At 38.5% G+C, this 17,253-nt stretch overlaps 1 protein-coding gene across 9 annotated transcripts in view; it reads left to right on the top strand.

The window, feature by feature from the left end:
• Nucleotides 1-17,253, top strand: part of TMEM67 (transmembrane protein 67) — a 123,102-nt gene that overhangs the window by 48,544 nt on the left and 57,305 nt on the right. For 3 of the 9 annotated variants that reach the window (XR_011389224.1, XR_011389225.1, XR_011389226.1), the window contains exons 24-28: nt 4,539-4,655; nt 4,753-4,857; nt 5,408-5,510; nt 8,930-9,072; nt 9,931-10,814. Coding sequence is in view for 2 of the 9 variants with exons in the window: in XM_070075288.1 (XP_069931389.1) it covers nt 4,539-4,655; nt 4,753-4,857; nt 5,408-5,510; nt 8,930-9,072; nt 9,931-10,011 (549 nt within the window). In the remaining 7 variants the exon portion in view is untranslated. Of the gene's footprint in view, nt 1-4,538; nt 4,656-4,752; nt 4,858-5,407; nt 5,511-8,929; nt 9,073-9,930; nt 11,067-17,253 lie in introns of those variants that run through there. The other 6 variants (XR_011389230.1, XR_011389229.1, XM_070075288.1 and 3 more) reach the window with 4 other exon arrangements.

Raw genomic sequence — 17,253 nt, forward strand, 5'->3', positions numbered from 1 at the left:
TTGGCCCCCTTCCACACATGTGGGAGACCTGGATGGAGTTCCAGGCTCCTGGGTTTGGCCTGGCCCAGTCCCAGTTGTTAAGACCATTTGGGGAGTGAACCAGCAGGTGGAAGATTTCCCTCTCTGAGACTCTACTTTTCAAATAAATAAATCTTTTTTAAAAAATTGTTCATGGGTTTCAGAACTTTCTGCACCAAAATTATTTCTTTTTTCTTTCTTTTTTTTTTTTTTTTTTTTACAGGCAGAGTGGACAGTGAGAGAGAGAGACAGAGAGAAAGGTCTTCCTTTTCCCGTTGGTTCACCCTCCAATGGCCGCCGCGGCCAGCGCACTGCACTGATCCGAAAGCAGGAGCCAGGTGCTTCTCCTGGTCTCCCATGGGGTGCAGGGCCCAAGCACTTGGACCATCCTCCCCTGCACTCCCTGGCCACAGCAGAGAGCTGGCCTGGAAGAGGGGCAACCAGGAAAGAATCCGGCGCCCCGACCGGGACTAGAACCTGGTGTGCCGGCGCCGCTAGGTGGAGGATTAGACTATTGAGCCACGGCGCCGGCACCAAAATTATTTCTTAATTCTATTTTCCTATGAGCTTTTGGAAATATTCTTATATTTACATATAAAATGACGTGATCTGTAGTTTATTTTGAAATACTCTAAGAAGAGTGGGTGTTTATAACAGCAGTTAAAATGCCATTTGTGATGCCCACACCGTATATCAGAATGCCTGGTTTGAATCCTAACTACTCCACTTCCAGTCCAGGTTCCTGTTTCTGTGCACCCTAGGAGGCAGCAGATAATGGCTCAAGTTGGGTCCTCACCATCTACATGAGATACCCAGATTCAATTCCAGGCTTCTGGCTTTAGAATGACACAGCCCTACCTACTGTGGGTGTTTAGAGAGTGAGCCCATGTGTGGATAGAAGATCTTTTCTCTGTCTCTTTGCCTTTCGAATAAAAATAAATAAGTAAAGTTTTTAAAAAAGAAACCTAGGAAGATAGATGAAACAAAATTGCTAAAAACTTGGTAATATTTGAAACTGGGTGTGATGAGTGCTTATTATTCTTTCTAGAGTGCACATTAGAACTTCCAGGATAAAATTTTTAAAAGAATAAAATACATGGAAAAACCAAGAGGATTTAGTGCTTAAGGGGCCATAACTCTGACTTATGAATTTTTTAAAAAGATTTTATTTATTTGTTTGAAAGATAGAGTTAGACAGTGAGAGGGAGAGACAGAGAGAAAGGTTTTCCTTCCATTGGTTCACTCCCCAGATGGCCACAACAGCTGGAGCTGTGCTGATCTGAAACTAGGAGCCAGGTACTTCTTCCTGGTCTCCCACATGGGTGCAGGGGCCCAAGCACTTGAGCCCTCTTGTACTGCTTTCCCAGGCCACAGAAGAGAGCTGGATTGGAAGTGGAGCAGCCGGGACTAGAATCGGCGCCCATATGGGATGCTAGTGCCGTATGCGGAAGATTAACCTACTGCACCACAGAGCCGCCCAACTTATGAATTTGATACATGGTATGTATCAGTGAAGAAATACTGGGATTGTGCTTTGTTGTACAGCAGGATGAGCCACCACTTGGAACACCAGTATCCCATATTGGAGTACCATCTCAAGTCCTGGCTGTTCCACTTCTGATCCAGCTCCCTGATAATGTGCCTGGGAAAGCAGCAGCAGATGTTCACAGTGCTTGGGCCCCTGCCATCCACACAGGAGACCCAGATGGAGTTCCTGGCTCCAGGCTTGGCATGGCCCAGCCCCAGCCTTTACAGCCAGTTGAAGAGTAACTGTCTTTCAAACAAAGAAATAAATCTTTTTAAAAAGAAGAAATACCAAAAATAGTATCTCAGAGAATTTGTTTAGTACACTGAATTGAATCACTTGGTTAGCTGTTAGAAATTACTCTGAGATTAAAAACTTAAGTGTAAAAAAATGAAATCATAAACCCCTAGAAAAGAGTAGGGAGTACATTCTAAGCAGTAAAGAGTAGAAAGCATCAAAAATAGAATATTAATTGGTATTGCCTTATTAATATAGTACATTTACATGTCAGTTAAATAAATATAGCAAATTAGGGTAAAATGACAAAAGAAGTAGAAGAGAGATGTTAATAATATCAAAAGTTATGAATCAATAATAAAAACCCTAAATTAAAATCACAATGGTAAAATGACTAGAATATTTTTAAATAAACTATAAAAATAATGAAAGAAAAGAAAGTAGGAGACCTCTAATATAATTTTAACTTGTAATCAAATAACTGAATATAAAATAGTTTTCTCCTTCAAATTAACAAACTTTAAAAGTTAATATTTAACAGCATCAAGTGAAAATGGGCAGCCACAAAACTATTGTTGTCAGGATAAATCTGCAAACCTTCTGGAACGCATTTGAGCAGTATATACCATAATCATTTATAATTGTTTTACAATTACTTTATGAAAGTTTATTTAAAAGATTTGTTTATTTATTTTAAAGGCAGCGTTACAGAGACAGAGGCACAGAGAGAGAGAGATCTTGTATCTGCTGGTTCACTCCCCAAATGACTGCAACAGCCAGAGCTGGGCTGATCCAAAGCCAGGATCCTGGAGTTTCTTTTTGGTCTCCCATGCAGGTGCAGGGGTCCAGGGACTTGGGCCATCTTCTGCCACTTTCCCAGGCTACAGCAGAGAGCTGGAACAGAAGTAGAGCAGCCAGGACTCGAACCAGCACCCATATGGGATACTGGCACTGCATATGGCAACTTTACCCACTGTGTCACAGCACTGGCCCCAACTTTATGAATTTAATTCAAGGAAAAGTTGGCAGTATGAACAGCTAATTAGATTAACAGTCTTTATTATAGGTTATTTGTCAGAGAAGAAAATATGCAAAAATTGGAGAATATTAAATAAGTTTACTTTTATAATGAATTCTTAAGTATATTTAAAAATCATATTTTAGAATATTAAATAACATGGGAAGTTACCAAGGATATAATAAGTGAAAGAGAAATTAATGTGATACCAATTTTATGCCTGGAAATGAAATTTCTTAAAAGATTTCAATCTCGGGGGCAGCGCTATGGCACTGCAGGTTAAGGCCCTGGCCTGCAGTGCCGGCATCCCATATGGGTGCCAGTTCTAGTCTGGCTGCTCCTCTTCCAATCCTACTCTCTGCTATGGCCTGGGATAGCAGTGGAAGATGGCCCAGGTCCTTGGGCCCCTGCACCCGTGTGGGAGACCTGGAAGAAGCTCCTGGCTCCTGGCTTCAGATCGGCGCAGCTCAAGATGTTGCAGCCATCTGGGGAGTGAACCAGTGGGTGGAAGACTTCTCTCTCTCTGTCTCTACCTCTCTCTATAACTCTGTCTTTCATATAAATAAAATAAATCTTTAAAAAAATATTTCAGTCTCTCCATGTTGAGATTATAGGTGACTTTTGTTTCTTTTCTTTTTTTGTACTTCATCTTTTATAAATTTTCCACAGTAGAATGGAGTGTTTTTAATCAAGAAAAAATATTTGAGATTTTTATTTCAGAGACAGAGAGAAAGACAGATAGAGAAAGAGGTCCCATCTGCTGGTTCATTCCCCAAGTGGCCACAGCAGCTGGGACTGGGCTATGCCAAAGGCAGGAGCCAGGAACTCAATCCAGTTCTCCTGCATGGGCAACAGGGATGCAGTTACACTTGAGCCATCAGTACTGCTTCCCAAGATCTGCATTAGCAGGAAGCTAGAGCCGGGAACTAGAGCTGGCTATCAAACTCCGGTACTCCAAATATGGGACACAAGTTCTTAACCATTGTCTTAATTACTGGGTTAAACATCTTTTCCCCCATCTTGTCACTTTTTTTAATAGAAAAATTTATTATGTATGTTCTTCCTTTTAAGTATATAGAAAATCAACTGCTATATTGTGTTTGCAGGTTAGATTTAGACAAAAGAGAATATTAAGCCCTAGTGTAGGTGAATTGGCTTTATGGAGATAAGAAAACTATACTGAACCATGATGCCTCAGTGATAATTGACTAGATGATCAGGTGGGGAATTGTGCATGTTTGTTGTTAGGATTTTTGCCTTGTCAGGGAGGCCTGAAATGGATATCTGATCTATAACTTGAACTCTGGTCTTACCATCATTACCTTTTGTTGAAATAAAGGAAGTATTTTAAAAATGTTTGAGAAACAACAAAAATTTTACAGTTATAAGACTAGTTAATTCTAAGACTAGGCTTTTTGGCAAATATTTAAGAGCAATAAGGTTAATTGTAAGGAAAGCTAAGAATATCTATTTATAATACATTTAGCTTTTAATTTTTTAATTTATTTTAAGTAAAGTAGGGTAGTATGATTTAGAATAAAATAGAAATGAATAAAATTTGAAGGGGAATGGTAAACTTGGATAAAGTTAGACTCTTTCAAGTATAATTTTAGTCAATTTCACTAGGTTTCTGTAATGCATGTAATGTGATGTATGATGCCAACTAAAAGGAAGGTGCATTTTCTCCTTGAGATAGGTAATTGTAACTTTGGTCTTAATATAAATCTTTTAACTTTTCAGGAAAATTTGTGTAGCCAAAGAGGTTTGGTACCCAACACTGATGGTCAGACTTTTCAGATTGCAATTTCTAGCCAGATGAGACAACATTATGACAGGATTCATGAAACACTGACAAGGGTTTGTATAAAGTACAGTTCAGATAAATTTTGCCAATATTTAATGCTATTTAAAAAACAAAATGTGTCACATTTATTCATTTCTCTTTTTACATTAGAAAAATGGCCCTGCTAGACTACTGAGTTCATCAGCTAGTACTTTTGAGCAGAGTATAAAAGCATATCATACCATGAATAAGTTTCTTGGCTCTTTCATTGATCATGTAAGTATGTCAACATTTATATTTAAGCTGTGATTAAATGCAGTTTAAAAAGTGAGATTGGAATGTCAGTTAATCAATGTGTAGATTTAGATCCCTCATTTTTTTTATCTTGTCAGATTTAATACGTAGAAACATATTTCTAACCATTAACAGTTATGGCTTAGGAATATAATTGGGTTATGTAGAAGTAAAATGAGATTGTATATTGTCTTTTAATATGATAACTTGCTTAAAATATGCCTATATTGAAATTTTGTTAGCAGGTTACCAAAGTACTATGGTATTATTCATTATTGAAATCCTTATGTTATGCTAGGATTATATTCCTAAAAAGCTTGTTTTGATTTTCAGTCCGTCCAGACCTAAACACAACTAAGGGCATTTGAAATTTAAAACACTGCTGAATTTTGTTATAAATCTCAGTGTGGTAAATTCATCTTTTTGAAGAACAATCTTTGTGTGTGATTCATTTTTCATTTTTCCTCCTTTTGATTTTACATTAATTAGCATATATTTCACTGTTTTTGAAATTATTCTCTTTTTATGTTAGGTTCATAAAGAAATGGATTACTTTATAAAAGATAAGTTGCTTCTTGAAAGAATTCTTGGAATGGAATTCATGGAACCAATGGAAAAAAGCATCTTTTACAATGGTATCCTTTAAAACCCTTGCTGAATTTCATTACTGTTTTCAAAGTTGAAAAAAACAGTCTTGTAGTTATTATCATTTGATTTACAATTTTATATTGAAACAAAGTAAACATAATGAACTCAGCTCACCTAATGGAATTGTAGTTTCCTGTATTTTATCTTATTATGCCAAGTAGCAGAAAATAAATATATAAAAGATTCTGTAAGAAAGCAAAACGCTGAATTTCAGAATCAACAATATCCATGGATGAGATAGTAAAATAAGTAACACAAAATTCAAAATTTTATTGGAAGATTTATTCAGTGGAAAACTTATGAAACATTTATTTTTTAAAAAGATTTATTTTATTTATTTGAAAGATAGACGGAGAGGGGTAGAGACAGAGAAGGGGTCTTCCATCTGCTGGTTCATCCCCAGATGGCCGCAATGGCTGGAGCTGAGCCAATCCAAAGTCAGGAGCCAGGAGCGTTTTCTGGGTCTCCCGCATGGGTGCAGGGACCCAAGGACTTGGGCTGTCTTCTATTGCTTTCCCAGACCATACCATAGACCTGGATTAGAAGAGGAGCCAGGTCTAGAACCGGCGCTAATATGGGATGCCGGTGCTTCAGGCCAGGGCTTTAACCTGCTCCGCCACAGCGCCGGCCCCTATGAAACATTTAAAGAATAGTAACATTTGTGATTATTCTTTAACATCTAATTTTTATTGTATCTGATTTCTTAAAAATCACTGATACTGTAAGAGAAATAGTAATTAAACTTGGTTTATTATCTTTAAAACGTCAATATATATGTGACTTGTGTGATAATTAGTTGTGTGTGTTGGTAAGAATGGAGATGATATAACGACTGTTCTGGCCTAGATATCATTTATCCATTGTGTTATTGTATGCCTGATGTGATGCCAACGCCAGCCCTAGGGTACCTAGCCCATGGCCGTCCATTGGGCATTTGGTTTAGTAGACTATGAAAGATAGGCATGTGAATAAGTAAATGGAGTGATGCCTGGATAGAAGTGTGTGCTAGCACAGGTTATGCCAAGGACAGAAAAAGTGTGCAGCGTGCATTATGCTATGAACTTTATGATTAAATCTGGTATTAGGTGGGACAGAGAGTATGAAAGAAAAAAAGGCAGAAACCAAATCCCAAAGGTCTTGTCTAACACCCTAAAGAGTTTCTCTATTCTGTAGTCCAGTTGTTAAAAAAAAAAAAAGTTTTATACCACAAAATATGCATATGTGCATATGTTGGTCCATGAAAATATGAGAAGAAAATATTTAAATGTCTATTTGTAATAAATAGAAAAGTAATTAATAAAATACATCTATTTTAGTATATACTCAACACTTTTTCTGATAGGAATACATAATCAGAAAATTTGGAAACTTATTAATGAACGTGGATATCATTGAAAAGTGCTAAATAGATTTGACTTGTATGTTGAAAGAATTACTCTGGCTATAGGGTAGATTGAATTAAAGGTTTCCAAGATTTTAAGACTATATCTTAGTCAAAGTCATTAAGAATATAACTTTCAGAGGCTTTTATTCTTGAATTCAAACCCTGACTCTACTTAATTTACTTGCTTTGTAAACTTGAAAAAGTTGCTGATCTTTCTGAACCTTACTGGCCTCTTTGTAAAATTAGGTATTACCCTCTAAAGATTTTTGTAGGGTTATCTTGTGTTAAGAGCCTAATACATTACCTGTTTTCAGATAAGTACCCAGAAATGGGGTGTTGTTGCTATTTCTAATATAGCCATCTCCTTCTTTTCTACCTTGTTTCTTTTCATCTTCCTGTGTTCTTTTTCTTCCCATCTTCCTTCTTCTCCTTCTAACAGTTTTTTTTTCCCCTCTGTCTTCATCACAAGATGATGAGAATATAAACTAAGGTATTTGCAATTGGAATATAGAAGAAAGGTTTACTAGAGAGATTAAGGGGGAAAATATAGTAGAAAGAGAATAGTCAGAAATTATCCAGATTTCCAGCTCATGTGACTAAATTGGTGACTAAGTGGCACCATTCACTAAAACAGGGAATGCCAATGGAGGAACAGTTTTGAGGGAAAGGGGATGAATTTAGTTTTGAATATGTTAGATCTTAAGGTACCTTTGGGACATCCAGGGAGAGGTGTCCAGTAAGGCATCAAATATAAAGAACTAGATCTTAGGACAAAGTGAAGGCATACAATAAACTGGGGAAGTCACCATTATAGAAAGTTATTACTGGAGCAGTGTTAGAAGATCACCCAGGGAAAGCATATAAGGAAGATTTATATTTTGAATTTTAATACACACACACATACAAATACACATACAGAAGTATATATTTTGTAAGGATAGAGCTTACAGATCAGTAACTTTTCACAAACTGAATGTACCCCTCGTGCCTAGCACCCTGATCAAGAAAGAGCATTATGAGTACCCCAGACATCCCCTTGTATAAAACAGGTTCAACTAAGTATTCATGAGCAGCTCCAGTGGTTCTCTGGGCCCCCCTGAAATTGTTTGCAGGATTTGGATATGTTTTTTCTTTGTTTTCTAGTGAAATAATCTATAGCTTTCATGATAATTTTTTAATAAAGATTCATTTATTATTTACTTGAAAGAGTTACACACAGAGAGAAGCAAAGGCAGAGAGAGAGATAGGTCTTCCATCCGCTGGATCACTCCCCAATTGGCTGCAATGGCCGGAGCTGCGCCAATCAGGAGCCAGGAGCTACCTCCGGGTTTCCTACGCAGGTGCAGGGGCGGCTTTCCCAGGCCATAGCAGTGAGCTGGATTGGAAGCAGAGCAGCCGGGGCTCAAACTGGTGCCCATATGGGATGCTGGCACTGCAGGCAGTGGCTTTACCCGCTACGCCACAGCGCCGGCCCCCACATCTTAATTTTTTTAAAATGGTCTTTGTATCCCAGAAGCAACAAATCCATTTTGAAGTTAGAAGAGATCTTAGAGAAAAATCTTTGGGTACTACCAAAGACAGAAATTCTAGAACACTGTGCACTATTCTTCACCTTGCTGGTTTTGATCTGTTTTGTTTTATTTTTAACTTACTCTATCTTAGACAAGTTTTCTAAGGGTAATGGATCTGTTGTTCTATAAAAAAATAGAGAAAGGATATTCATTAACTGGTCTTTGAAAAACATTGACTATACACCACACACACACACACACACACACACACACACACCCCTCTCTGAAATCTTAGCAATTACTAACCCTTGGTCCAAATGTTAAAACTACTTTTTATGAGTTGTGTGACTAACCTTTTAGATTAGCGAGTCTTAACACCTTTTGTTTATTTTTAGGTGAACCATATTTCTAATATGTTGTTTTTAAATACACAAATTTTATCACCAGAAATTTATCACAGATTCATGATACTTTTAAATTTATATCTTAAAAATTGTGTTTTTTTTAATAGATGAAGGTTATTCTTTCAGCAGTGTTCTGTACTATGGAAATGAAGCCACTCTTCTTATTTTTGATCTGCTGTTCTTCTGTATTGTGGACTTGGCTTGCCAAAATTTTGTTTTAGCAGCCTTCCTTACATACCTACAACAAGAGGTAAATTTTTAAGATTTTTCTGGTTTTCTTTAAAAGGGAATAATTTGGAAATAAATAATTATTTTTGTAAGAGAATGACTCTACTCTCACTAGGAATTTGTAAAGCTAACAAAGAAGTTCAACCAACTGCATTCCATACCTTGTCCTTGAGGGCAAATGAAATAGGGGTATAGTGGAGGGCCTGAGTTGCTTAAACAAATGTGAAAGGAATCTAGAAGAAGAACTCTGAACTACTACTCTGCTAAATGCCAAAAATGAACAATATTTACAGTCCCATTCACCTTCTAGTTCAGCTCAATATGCAAAAAAAGCCCCTTTAGCTCTCATACATCCCCAGCCTGTGTGGATAACAAACAACCTCATGGATAAAATCTCTGAAATGGAGGCTTTAAGAAATGGTAAATCCATGATTGTTAAAATGTTCTTAATTATAACCCAAATTTTCCCTACTTTATCAAGGAAGTATATGAATCAGTAAAATGTAATTTATTAGTCCTTAATAGAGGTCTAGAATTATGAACAAAATCTGCCTGTAGCAAGTAAATTCTTTTGATATTCCCATACCTTTTGGAGTTATAAAAGTTGCCTTTCAGAAGATTTATAAGTATATTCCTGTGAACATGAAGGCCTTGTTTTATTAATTGATAAAACATATTCTAAATAAGAACATGCACTACCTTGATATTATAAAAGATCATAATAGCCTTCAAATAATTTTGTGTATCACCATGAAATTGAGATGTCTAATACATGAAAATAGTTGAGAGAATTATCTAGCTTAATTTAGATATGTTAATTGATGCTCTTATTTAATTGACTTCATATGTTTATTTTCATTCTGAATTTTTAATTTTCCAGATATTTAGATTTATCCGTAATACAATAGGACAAAAGAATTTGGCAGCTAAAACACTGGTGGATCAAAGATTTCTGATTTAATTTATTGAACAGATAAAGACATCGTAATCATGGCAAAAAAAAAAAAATGTCATGGTATCAGGTTAGTTTGCCATGTTTTTTAACACTTGTAATATAGATTATTTTGTTTTTATTCATTTTTATCTGCACATTTATTTTTATAACATAAATATATAATATGATGGAAAATATCATTTTCTCAGTAGTTTTGGAATATAATTCTCTAATAAATAAGCACTGACAATAAAGCCAAAAAACATTGTGTTCTGTATAACATTTTTTAATAATAATCAAAACAATCCCCATCATTTGTCTCTAGGTCATTTTGTAAACTATGGCTTGCCTGTATTTTGTCTCATTGGCAAAATTATTTGATTCCACGTTCAAGACTAGTTTTCAGTTTAGTATTTTATGTTTTATAAATTTTTGGTTAAATATTGAAAGATATTTTCAAGTTTCCATAGATTTCAATTATATTACTGCTAATTCAGTTGTTTCCCCTGCTTGACAGTGAACTAATGCATTATTGGGTTAGCATGCATCTCATGTAATGGTAACTGTTCATTGCTTTGTATGCCTATATGATTAGCATAATTTTTCCACAAGGTATATTTACATCTCTAATGTAGTTTATATTTATTAAGCTATAATGTAGGATATTTTTCCCAATGTGGTTTTATATGCATTTTTTAATTACTTAATCTTTTAAAGGTACTGCTCCAAAGATTTGTTCTTCAATTATGTTAAAAATTATAAATAACAAACTAAATTTATCATGTCAAGTTGACAAGGTGATTTATTGAAAGCAAACTTAGGCTCTGCAGGTGAGCATGCTTGTATTCTGAGGGACGTAGCTAATGTTCCATATTTCTTCATTATACTTTTTAATGTTTTTTTCATTATATACCAGGTACTTTAAAGGTCCTCATATTTGAAGTGTAATGGCCATCAATCCCTAAACTAACATTTCTTATTGCTTTCTATGTTAATTATGTGTAAATACTTAAATGCCATCCTATGTAAGTATTATTTTTACTTTTAAATTGTAAATATGTAATAAACCATTTGGTGTTTCAGTTTCCAGTTTGATGAATATATAAATCATGAACAAGCATTTAGGAATATAGTTCTATTAGTCTCCAGCTGTTGCCAACATTGAATCTTCCACTTTTCCCTGAATCTTAAGAATGACTAAGGAAAAAGAGAGAGGGCTAATAAGTCTTTGAAATTTGATTTTGTAAAGGAATAACTTTATAAAAGCTACAGAGAAGGGCCAGCACTGTGGTGCAGCAGGTTAAAATCCCAGTCTGCAGTGCTGGCATCCCATTCCCATATGGGCACTGCTCAAGTCCCAGCTGCGCTACTTCCGCTCTAGCTCTCTGCTATGGCCTGGGAAAGCAGTAAAGGATGGCCCAAGTCTTTGGACCAATGCACCTGTGTGGGAGAACTGAAAGAAGCTCCTGGCTCCCGGCTTCGATTGACACAGCTCCAGCTGTTGTGACCATTTGGGTAGTGAACCAGCGGATTCAAGACCTCTCTCTCTCTGTGCCTCTGCCTCTCTGTAACTCTGCCTTTCAAATAAATAAATAAATAAAGCTACAGAGATAAGTAGATGTACTGGCGTAGATTTTTAAAACACCCCCCCCCCTTGGAAGCATATGAAAGAAATTCAACCCTCATTCCACATATGAGAAGTTAATATTAGTGCAAATGTTTTCAAATGGTAAATTTCAAAATATAGGATCAATTGGCTCACTTGCTGATAAATTGAAACAAAATACTTGAAACATCATCCTAGATAAGTATGTACAATACTACTTTTATTATTATTCAGATAAACACATTCAGATTTTCATACAGTATTGGCTTTTTTTTGGTTCACTTTGCCACAATTTTTTTGAAGATTTATTTTGTTTATTTGAGAGAATGACAGAGAGTAGGGGAGGCAGAGAGAAAGACATCTTCCATCTGCTCTATCACTCCTCAGATGGCTGCAATGGCTAGGCCTCGGCCAGGAAAGAGCCATGAGCCTGGAACTCAATCCGGATTGCGCACGTGGGTGATAGGGGCCCAAGTATTTGAACCATCTTTAACTGCCCTCCCAGGCACGTTGTAGGAATCTCGATCAGAAGCAGAGCAGCTAGGTCTCAAACCAGCACTCTGATAAAGGATGTCAGCATTGCAAGCAGCAGTTTAACAACATCAACCCCACAAATAGCCACAATTTAAATTTTATGACCAGGTACATAATTTTCCAGTAGGTCCATTATCCTCTGTATATTTCTTTTCTACCTAGTTCCTTCCTTTTGCATGTTAGGTTCCTTAATTTTACTGATTCTCTAGAAACATTTGATCTGTCTCTTCTTCATTTCATAATGAAACAAACCCTAGAGAGCTTGCTTTTAAGCTGCTGTGTACTTTGCTTCTACCTCTTCCCACTCCCCAGCCCCTCAGAAGGGTCTTCAGTTTAGTAAAAGAAACAGGGATATTAACCAATAAAAATGACTGCTGTGATGGAGAGGAGGATCTTAACTGCATCTGTGTCATCAGGGCTTTGATCTCAGAGACCTTAGACCTTATTCTAAGAGTTAAAGATAAAACAAGTGCTGCCGAAGCAAGGAATAATATGTGCTCAGAGATGAGGATGCATTTAGCATTTTGGGGTAGTTTGAATTCATACTACATGTGTTGTTTATATATATATTTTTTAAGATTTATTTTGTTTATTTGAAAGAGTTACAGAGAGAGGTAGAGACAGAGAGAGGTCTTCCATCCGCTGGTTCACTCCCCAGGTGGCCACAACAGCTGGAGCTGGAGCTGGAGCCAAAGCCAGGAGCCAGGAGCTTCCTCCAGGTCTCCCACATGGGTGCAGGGGCCCAAGGGCTTGGGCCATCTTCTACTGCTATCCCAGGCCATAGCAGAGAACTGGATCAGAAGAGGAGCAGCCAGGATTAGAGCCAGCGCCCATATAGGATGCCGGCGCTTCAGGCCAGTGCTTTAACCTGCTGCACCACAGCGCTGGCTCCATGTTGTTTATATTTTAAATTTTCTGCATATTATGTTTTGGCATCTTAACTGTCCTGATTGAAGTGAGAATGCCCCTCCTGAGGTTAGCCAGTTCTTGGAAATGGCAAAAGGGTCAGGTGGGAGCATGCCTTTGATGTATAAATTAATCAACCCTTGTTCATCCCTCCCCTATCTGTCATGCACACCCTACAAAGCAATATTGCTCTGCTTTAATCGTCCCAGGGCCAGGTACTCAGCAACTAGGGGCCAACCACATAGGTCAGAACTCAGTTATCATTTCAGGCAGTCCTTAACTGTTCACTTCACCCTGCCTTGCCTTTTCCTGAGAAACTCCAATAATAGGGGGTGGACATTTGGCGTAGTGGTTAAGATGTTGCTTGGGACACCCACATCCCATATCAAAGTGCCTGAGTTTGAGTCCCAGGTCCACTCCAGATTCCAGCTTCCTGCTAATGCACATTGCGGGAAGTAACTGATGGCTTAGGTGGCTGGATCCCAACCACTTACATGGGAGACCTGGATTGAGTTCCCAGCTCCCAGTTTTGGCCTAGCCCAGCCTTGGCTCTTGAAGGCATTTGGGGAGTGAACCAGCAGATGGGAGATATTTCTCTCTCTCAGTCTTTCTCTCCTTCTTCCACCCTTTCAAACAAATTTTAGAAGATAATTTGTAAAACAGAAAGACACTCCAATAAAGGCCTGATCTTTCCCCTTACCCCTAACCCATACGGCTTCCTCCTGACTGGTGCTTTCCAATGTAGCCGTACATGGTGCACTGTGCTTCTTGCTTCTCAGACCTGTGAGTATAAAAAAGTGTTTTCCTGTGTCTTCCCTTGTGGTAGCACCTGACTGATCATAAAAGAATGCACAACAGTATAGTTGAGGGAGATGAGAATTGAAAGGAAAACAGGAGTCACATCATTTAAGGTTTTTATATCAAGCCACATTTATATCATGTGTAAGCTTAATCTAGCCAAATTTGCCAGGTTACTTTTAAATCAGCTCTTCTGTACCCCAGAGAGGATGAATGGGCAGAAGGGCAAGAGATCTTCCACAGTCCTTGGCCTGGAATAGTTGATGGTCCATGTATCAGGAGATGGTACTCCTGCTCCCTGTTGCCTAACTGCATTATATGGTTTGGAGATAAATGCATTACCCATAAGAGAGATACCAGTGATACTGGTTATGCACAAATTTTGAGCCAGACTGGCCTGGTTATACCTCTTAGCAGGTTGATTTAGTAAGATTGTGATTAAATTTCCCTGTTTTATAAGAGGGATTAATTGTTTGGTAACAATATAATTAAATTATTGCTTCTATTGTAATTATTATTCTGAAGAAATACATGGCTATTACCCAGGGATAAACAAGTGATCCTTAGAATGGAGCCTAGGGAACAGAGAGGTGTGTAATGTGGTGAGGAAAGGGTGTTTTGAGAATAGTTGATTGAACATCCCAGTGGGAAAAAAATGAATCATTACCCCTGTGTCACACACAAAAATCAATTTTGGGTAGTTGGTGGATCTAAATGTGAAAGGTTAAATGATAAAACTTCTAAAAGATAGAGGCTGGTGCCATGGCTCACTTGCTTAATCCTCCGCCTGTGGCACCAGCATCCCACATGAGCATGGGGTTCTAGTCCCGGCTGCTCCTCTTCTGGTCCAGCTCTCTGCTGTGGCCTGGGAAGGCAGTGGAGGATGGCCCAAGTGCTTGGGCCCCTGCACCCACATAGGAGACCAGGAAGAAACACCTGGTTCCTGGCTTCGAATCGGCGTAGCTCCGGCCGTGGCGACCATTTTGGGGGTGAACCAATGGAAGGAAGACCTTTCTCTCTGTTTCTCTATCTGCTAACTCTGTTTAAAAAAAAAAAAAAAAAAAAAAAAAAAAAAAGATAAGGCAATATATTATGACTTTAGGCTAGGCTTCTTAAGACTCAAAAAAGCTGAACCATAAGGGAAAAGTTTGGTAGATTGGTCTTTACATTTACAGTTTTTGACAAAGCATTCCTATCAAGAACAAAGAACTCATCAAATCAATATGGAGAAGAAAGACCGCCCAATAGAAAAAATGAACAAAAGCTTAAGGAGCTATCCCTCAAAAGAAGTTTCCAAATGACCATTAAGCATGTATGAGGCCGGCGCCGTGGCTCAATAGGCTAATCCTCCGCCTTGTGGCGCCAGCACACCGGGTTCTAGTCCTGGTCGGGGTGCCGAATTCTGTACTGGTTGCCCCTCTTCCAGGCCAGCTCTCTGCTGTGGCCCGGGAGTGCAGTGGAGGATGGCCCAAGTGCTTGGGCCCTGCACCCCATGGGAGACCAGGAGAAGCACCTGGCTCCTGGCTTCGGATCAGTGCGATGCGCCGGCCGCCGCGGCCATTGGAGGGTGAACCAACGGCAAAGGAAGACCTTTCTCTCTGTCTCTCTCACTGTCCACTCTGCCTGTCAAAAAAAAAAAAAAAAAGCATGTATGAAAAGCGTTCGATTTTGTCATCATGAGAAGGCAAAACAAAAAAATGGCCAACATTTAAAAACTTACTTGTAGGCACCGGGTTCTCATCCCGGTTGCTCCTCTTCCAATCCAGCTCTCTGCTGTGGCCCAGGAGGGCAGTGGAGGATGGCCCAAGTGCTTGGGCCCCTGCACCTGCATGGGAGACCACGAAGAAGCACCTGGCTCCTGGCTTTAGATTGGTGCAGCATCAGCCCTGGCAGCCATTTGGGGAGTGAACCAACAGAAGGAAGACCTTTCTCTCTGTCTCTCTCACTGTCTATAGGTCTACCTTTCAAATAAATAAAAAAAAGCTTACTTGTTGGTAAGTATAAGTGAAGCGAATAAATTTTCATGCTATATTTACTATGTAAAACGAAGGAATTAATCTGTAACTTTCCACTAAGACGATTCTGTATTTGAAGACCTGAAATCTTTGCAGTTTGTGTTTGGACCGCCAGGTGGCAGTAGAGCACACACTAAGCTTTCAGGACCAGGCTGGGCTGTTCGGACTGTGTCAAAGGAAGGCAACCTCACAGGAGGACTGCAGAGCCAAGAAAAACACTGTCCGCATCCCCCCCCCCCCCCCAACTACCTTGCTGCCACTACCAGCTTGTTTCGCCTCCCTTTATGGCACCTTTTACACGTACAGTCTTCCTCAAGTGGAGTCCTTTTAAAATTTCCCTTATATACTATTTAATGCATCGTAATATATATAGCATACTACATTATGTGTTAATGTTATCATAGACGTTTATATTGTAATGGCACAACTTTATGTCTTCACCAAAAGGCAATATAGTTTAAAGACCTGAAGCCCACTTTATTTTCTTAGATTATCTTTTATTTTAAGAATGAGGCCTCCACATTCCGCAAGATTACAAGAACTATATTTTTCCACATGTCTGTATACAAATGTGTATGCCTCCTATTTTTTGTTTACAAAGTACACTTATACTTTTTAATACTATTACACTTACTTTTCCAGCCTATATATCTTTTAGTCATTCTTTTTATTTAACAGAAATAAAAAAGGAAAAATAATGATGTAAAGTTTTGACCTGAGAGAACTTAGAACAAACCTGTTACTGGATCTGGTCTCTACCAGTTTGATACCCCTAACTTGTACCTGTTTCTTTTCCTTTCTGAGAAAATAGTAGAATTTATGTATAATAGTCAAAAGTGTTTTTGAGAGATTGGCATTGTGAGAGAGTGGGTAAAGCCACTACCTGGATGTCAGCATCCCACGTGAGTGCTGGTTCGTGTCCCAGCTGCTCCACTTCTGATCCAGCTCCCACCTAATGTGCCTAGGAGGATGTACTCCTCTCTGAAAGGAGGAGAGAACATCCACTTTGCTTATGGCCATGTCCAAATACCAGTGGAGTCTGTGGTCACAGAAGGCATCCATAGCCTCAGCAGCCCATGGCAAGAGCCTCAGGTGATCACTGACAACACAAATAAGAGAGTTAATTGTTAAAGGAACAAAAGAAGTCACTGTGCACTCACTCCCCGTATAGGACCTCCATCCCTAATGAGTTGTCCTGAGAATCAGCTGCAAATTTTGTTTCCAAACTGTACTCTATATGTTGTGTGTGTGCGTGGATGCAAGTTGTTGAAGTCTATGCTTAGCATGGAATTGGTCCTCTGTATATAAAGTCAAACTAAAAATGAACCATAATGAAGAAGGAGATGGGAGAGGGAGGTGGGATGGGAGTGGGGGGGGGTATGGGGGAAAGAAACAGATATTCCTAAAGTT

The sequence above is a fragment of the Oryctolagus cuniculus genome, chromosome 6, assembly GCF_964237555.1.
Source record: "Oryctolagus cuniculus chromosome 6, mOryCun1.1, whole genome shotgun sequence".
NCBI lineage: Eukaryota > Metazoa > Chordata > Mammalia > Lagomorpha > Leporidae > Oryctolagus > Oryctolagus cuniculus.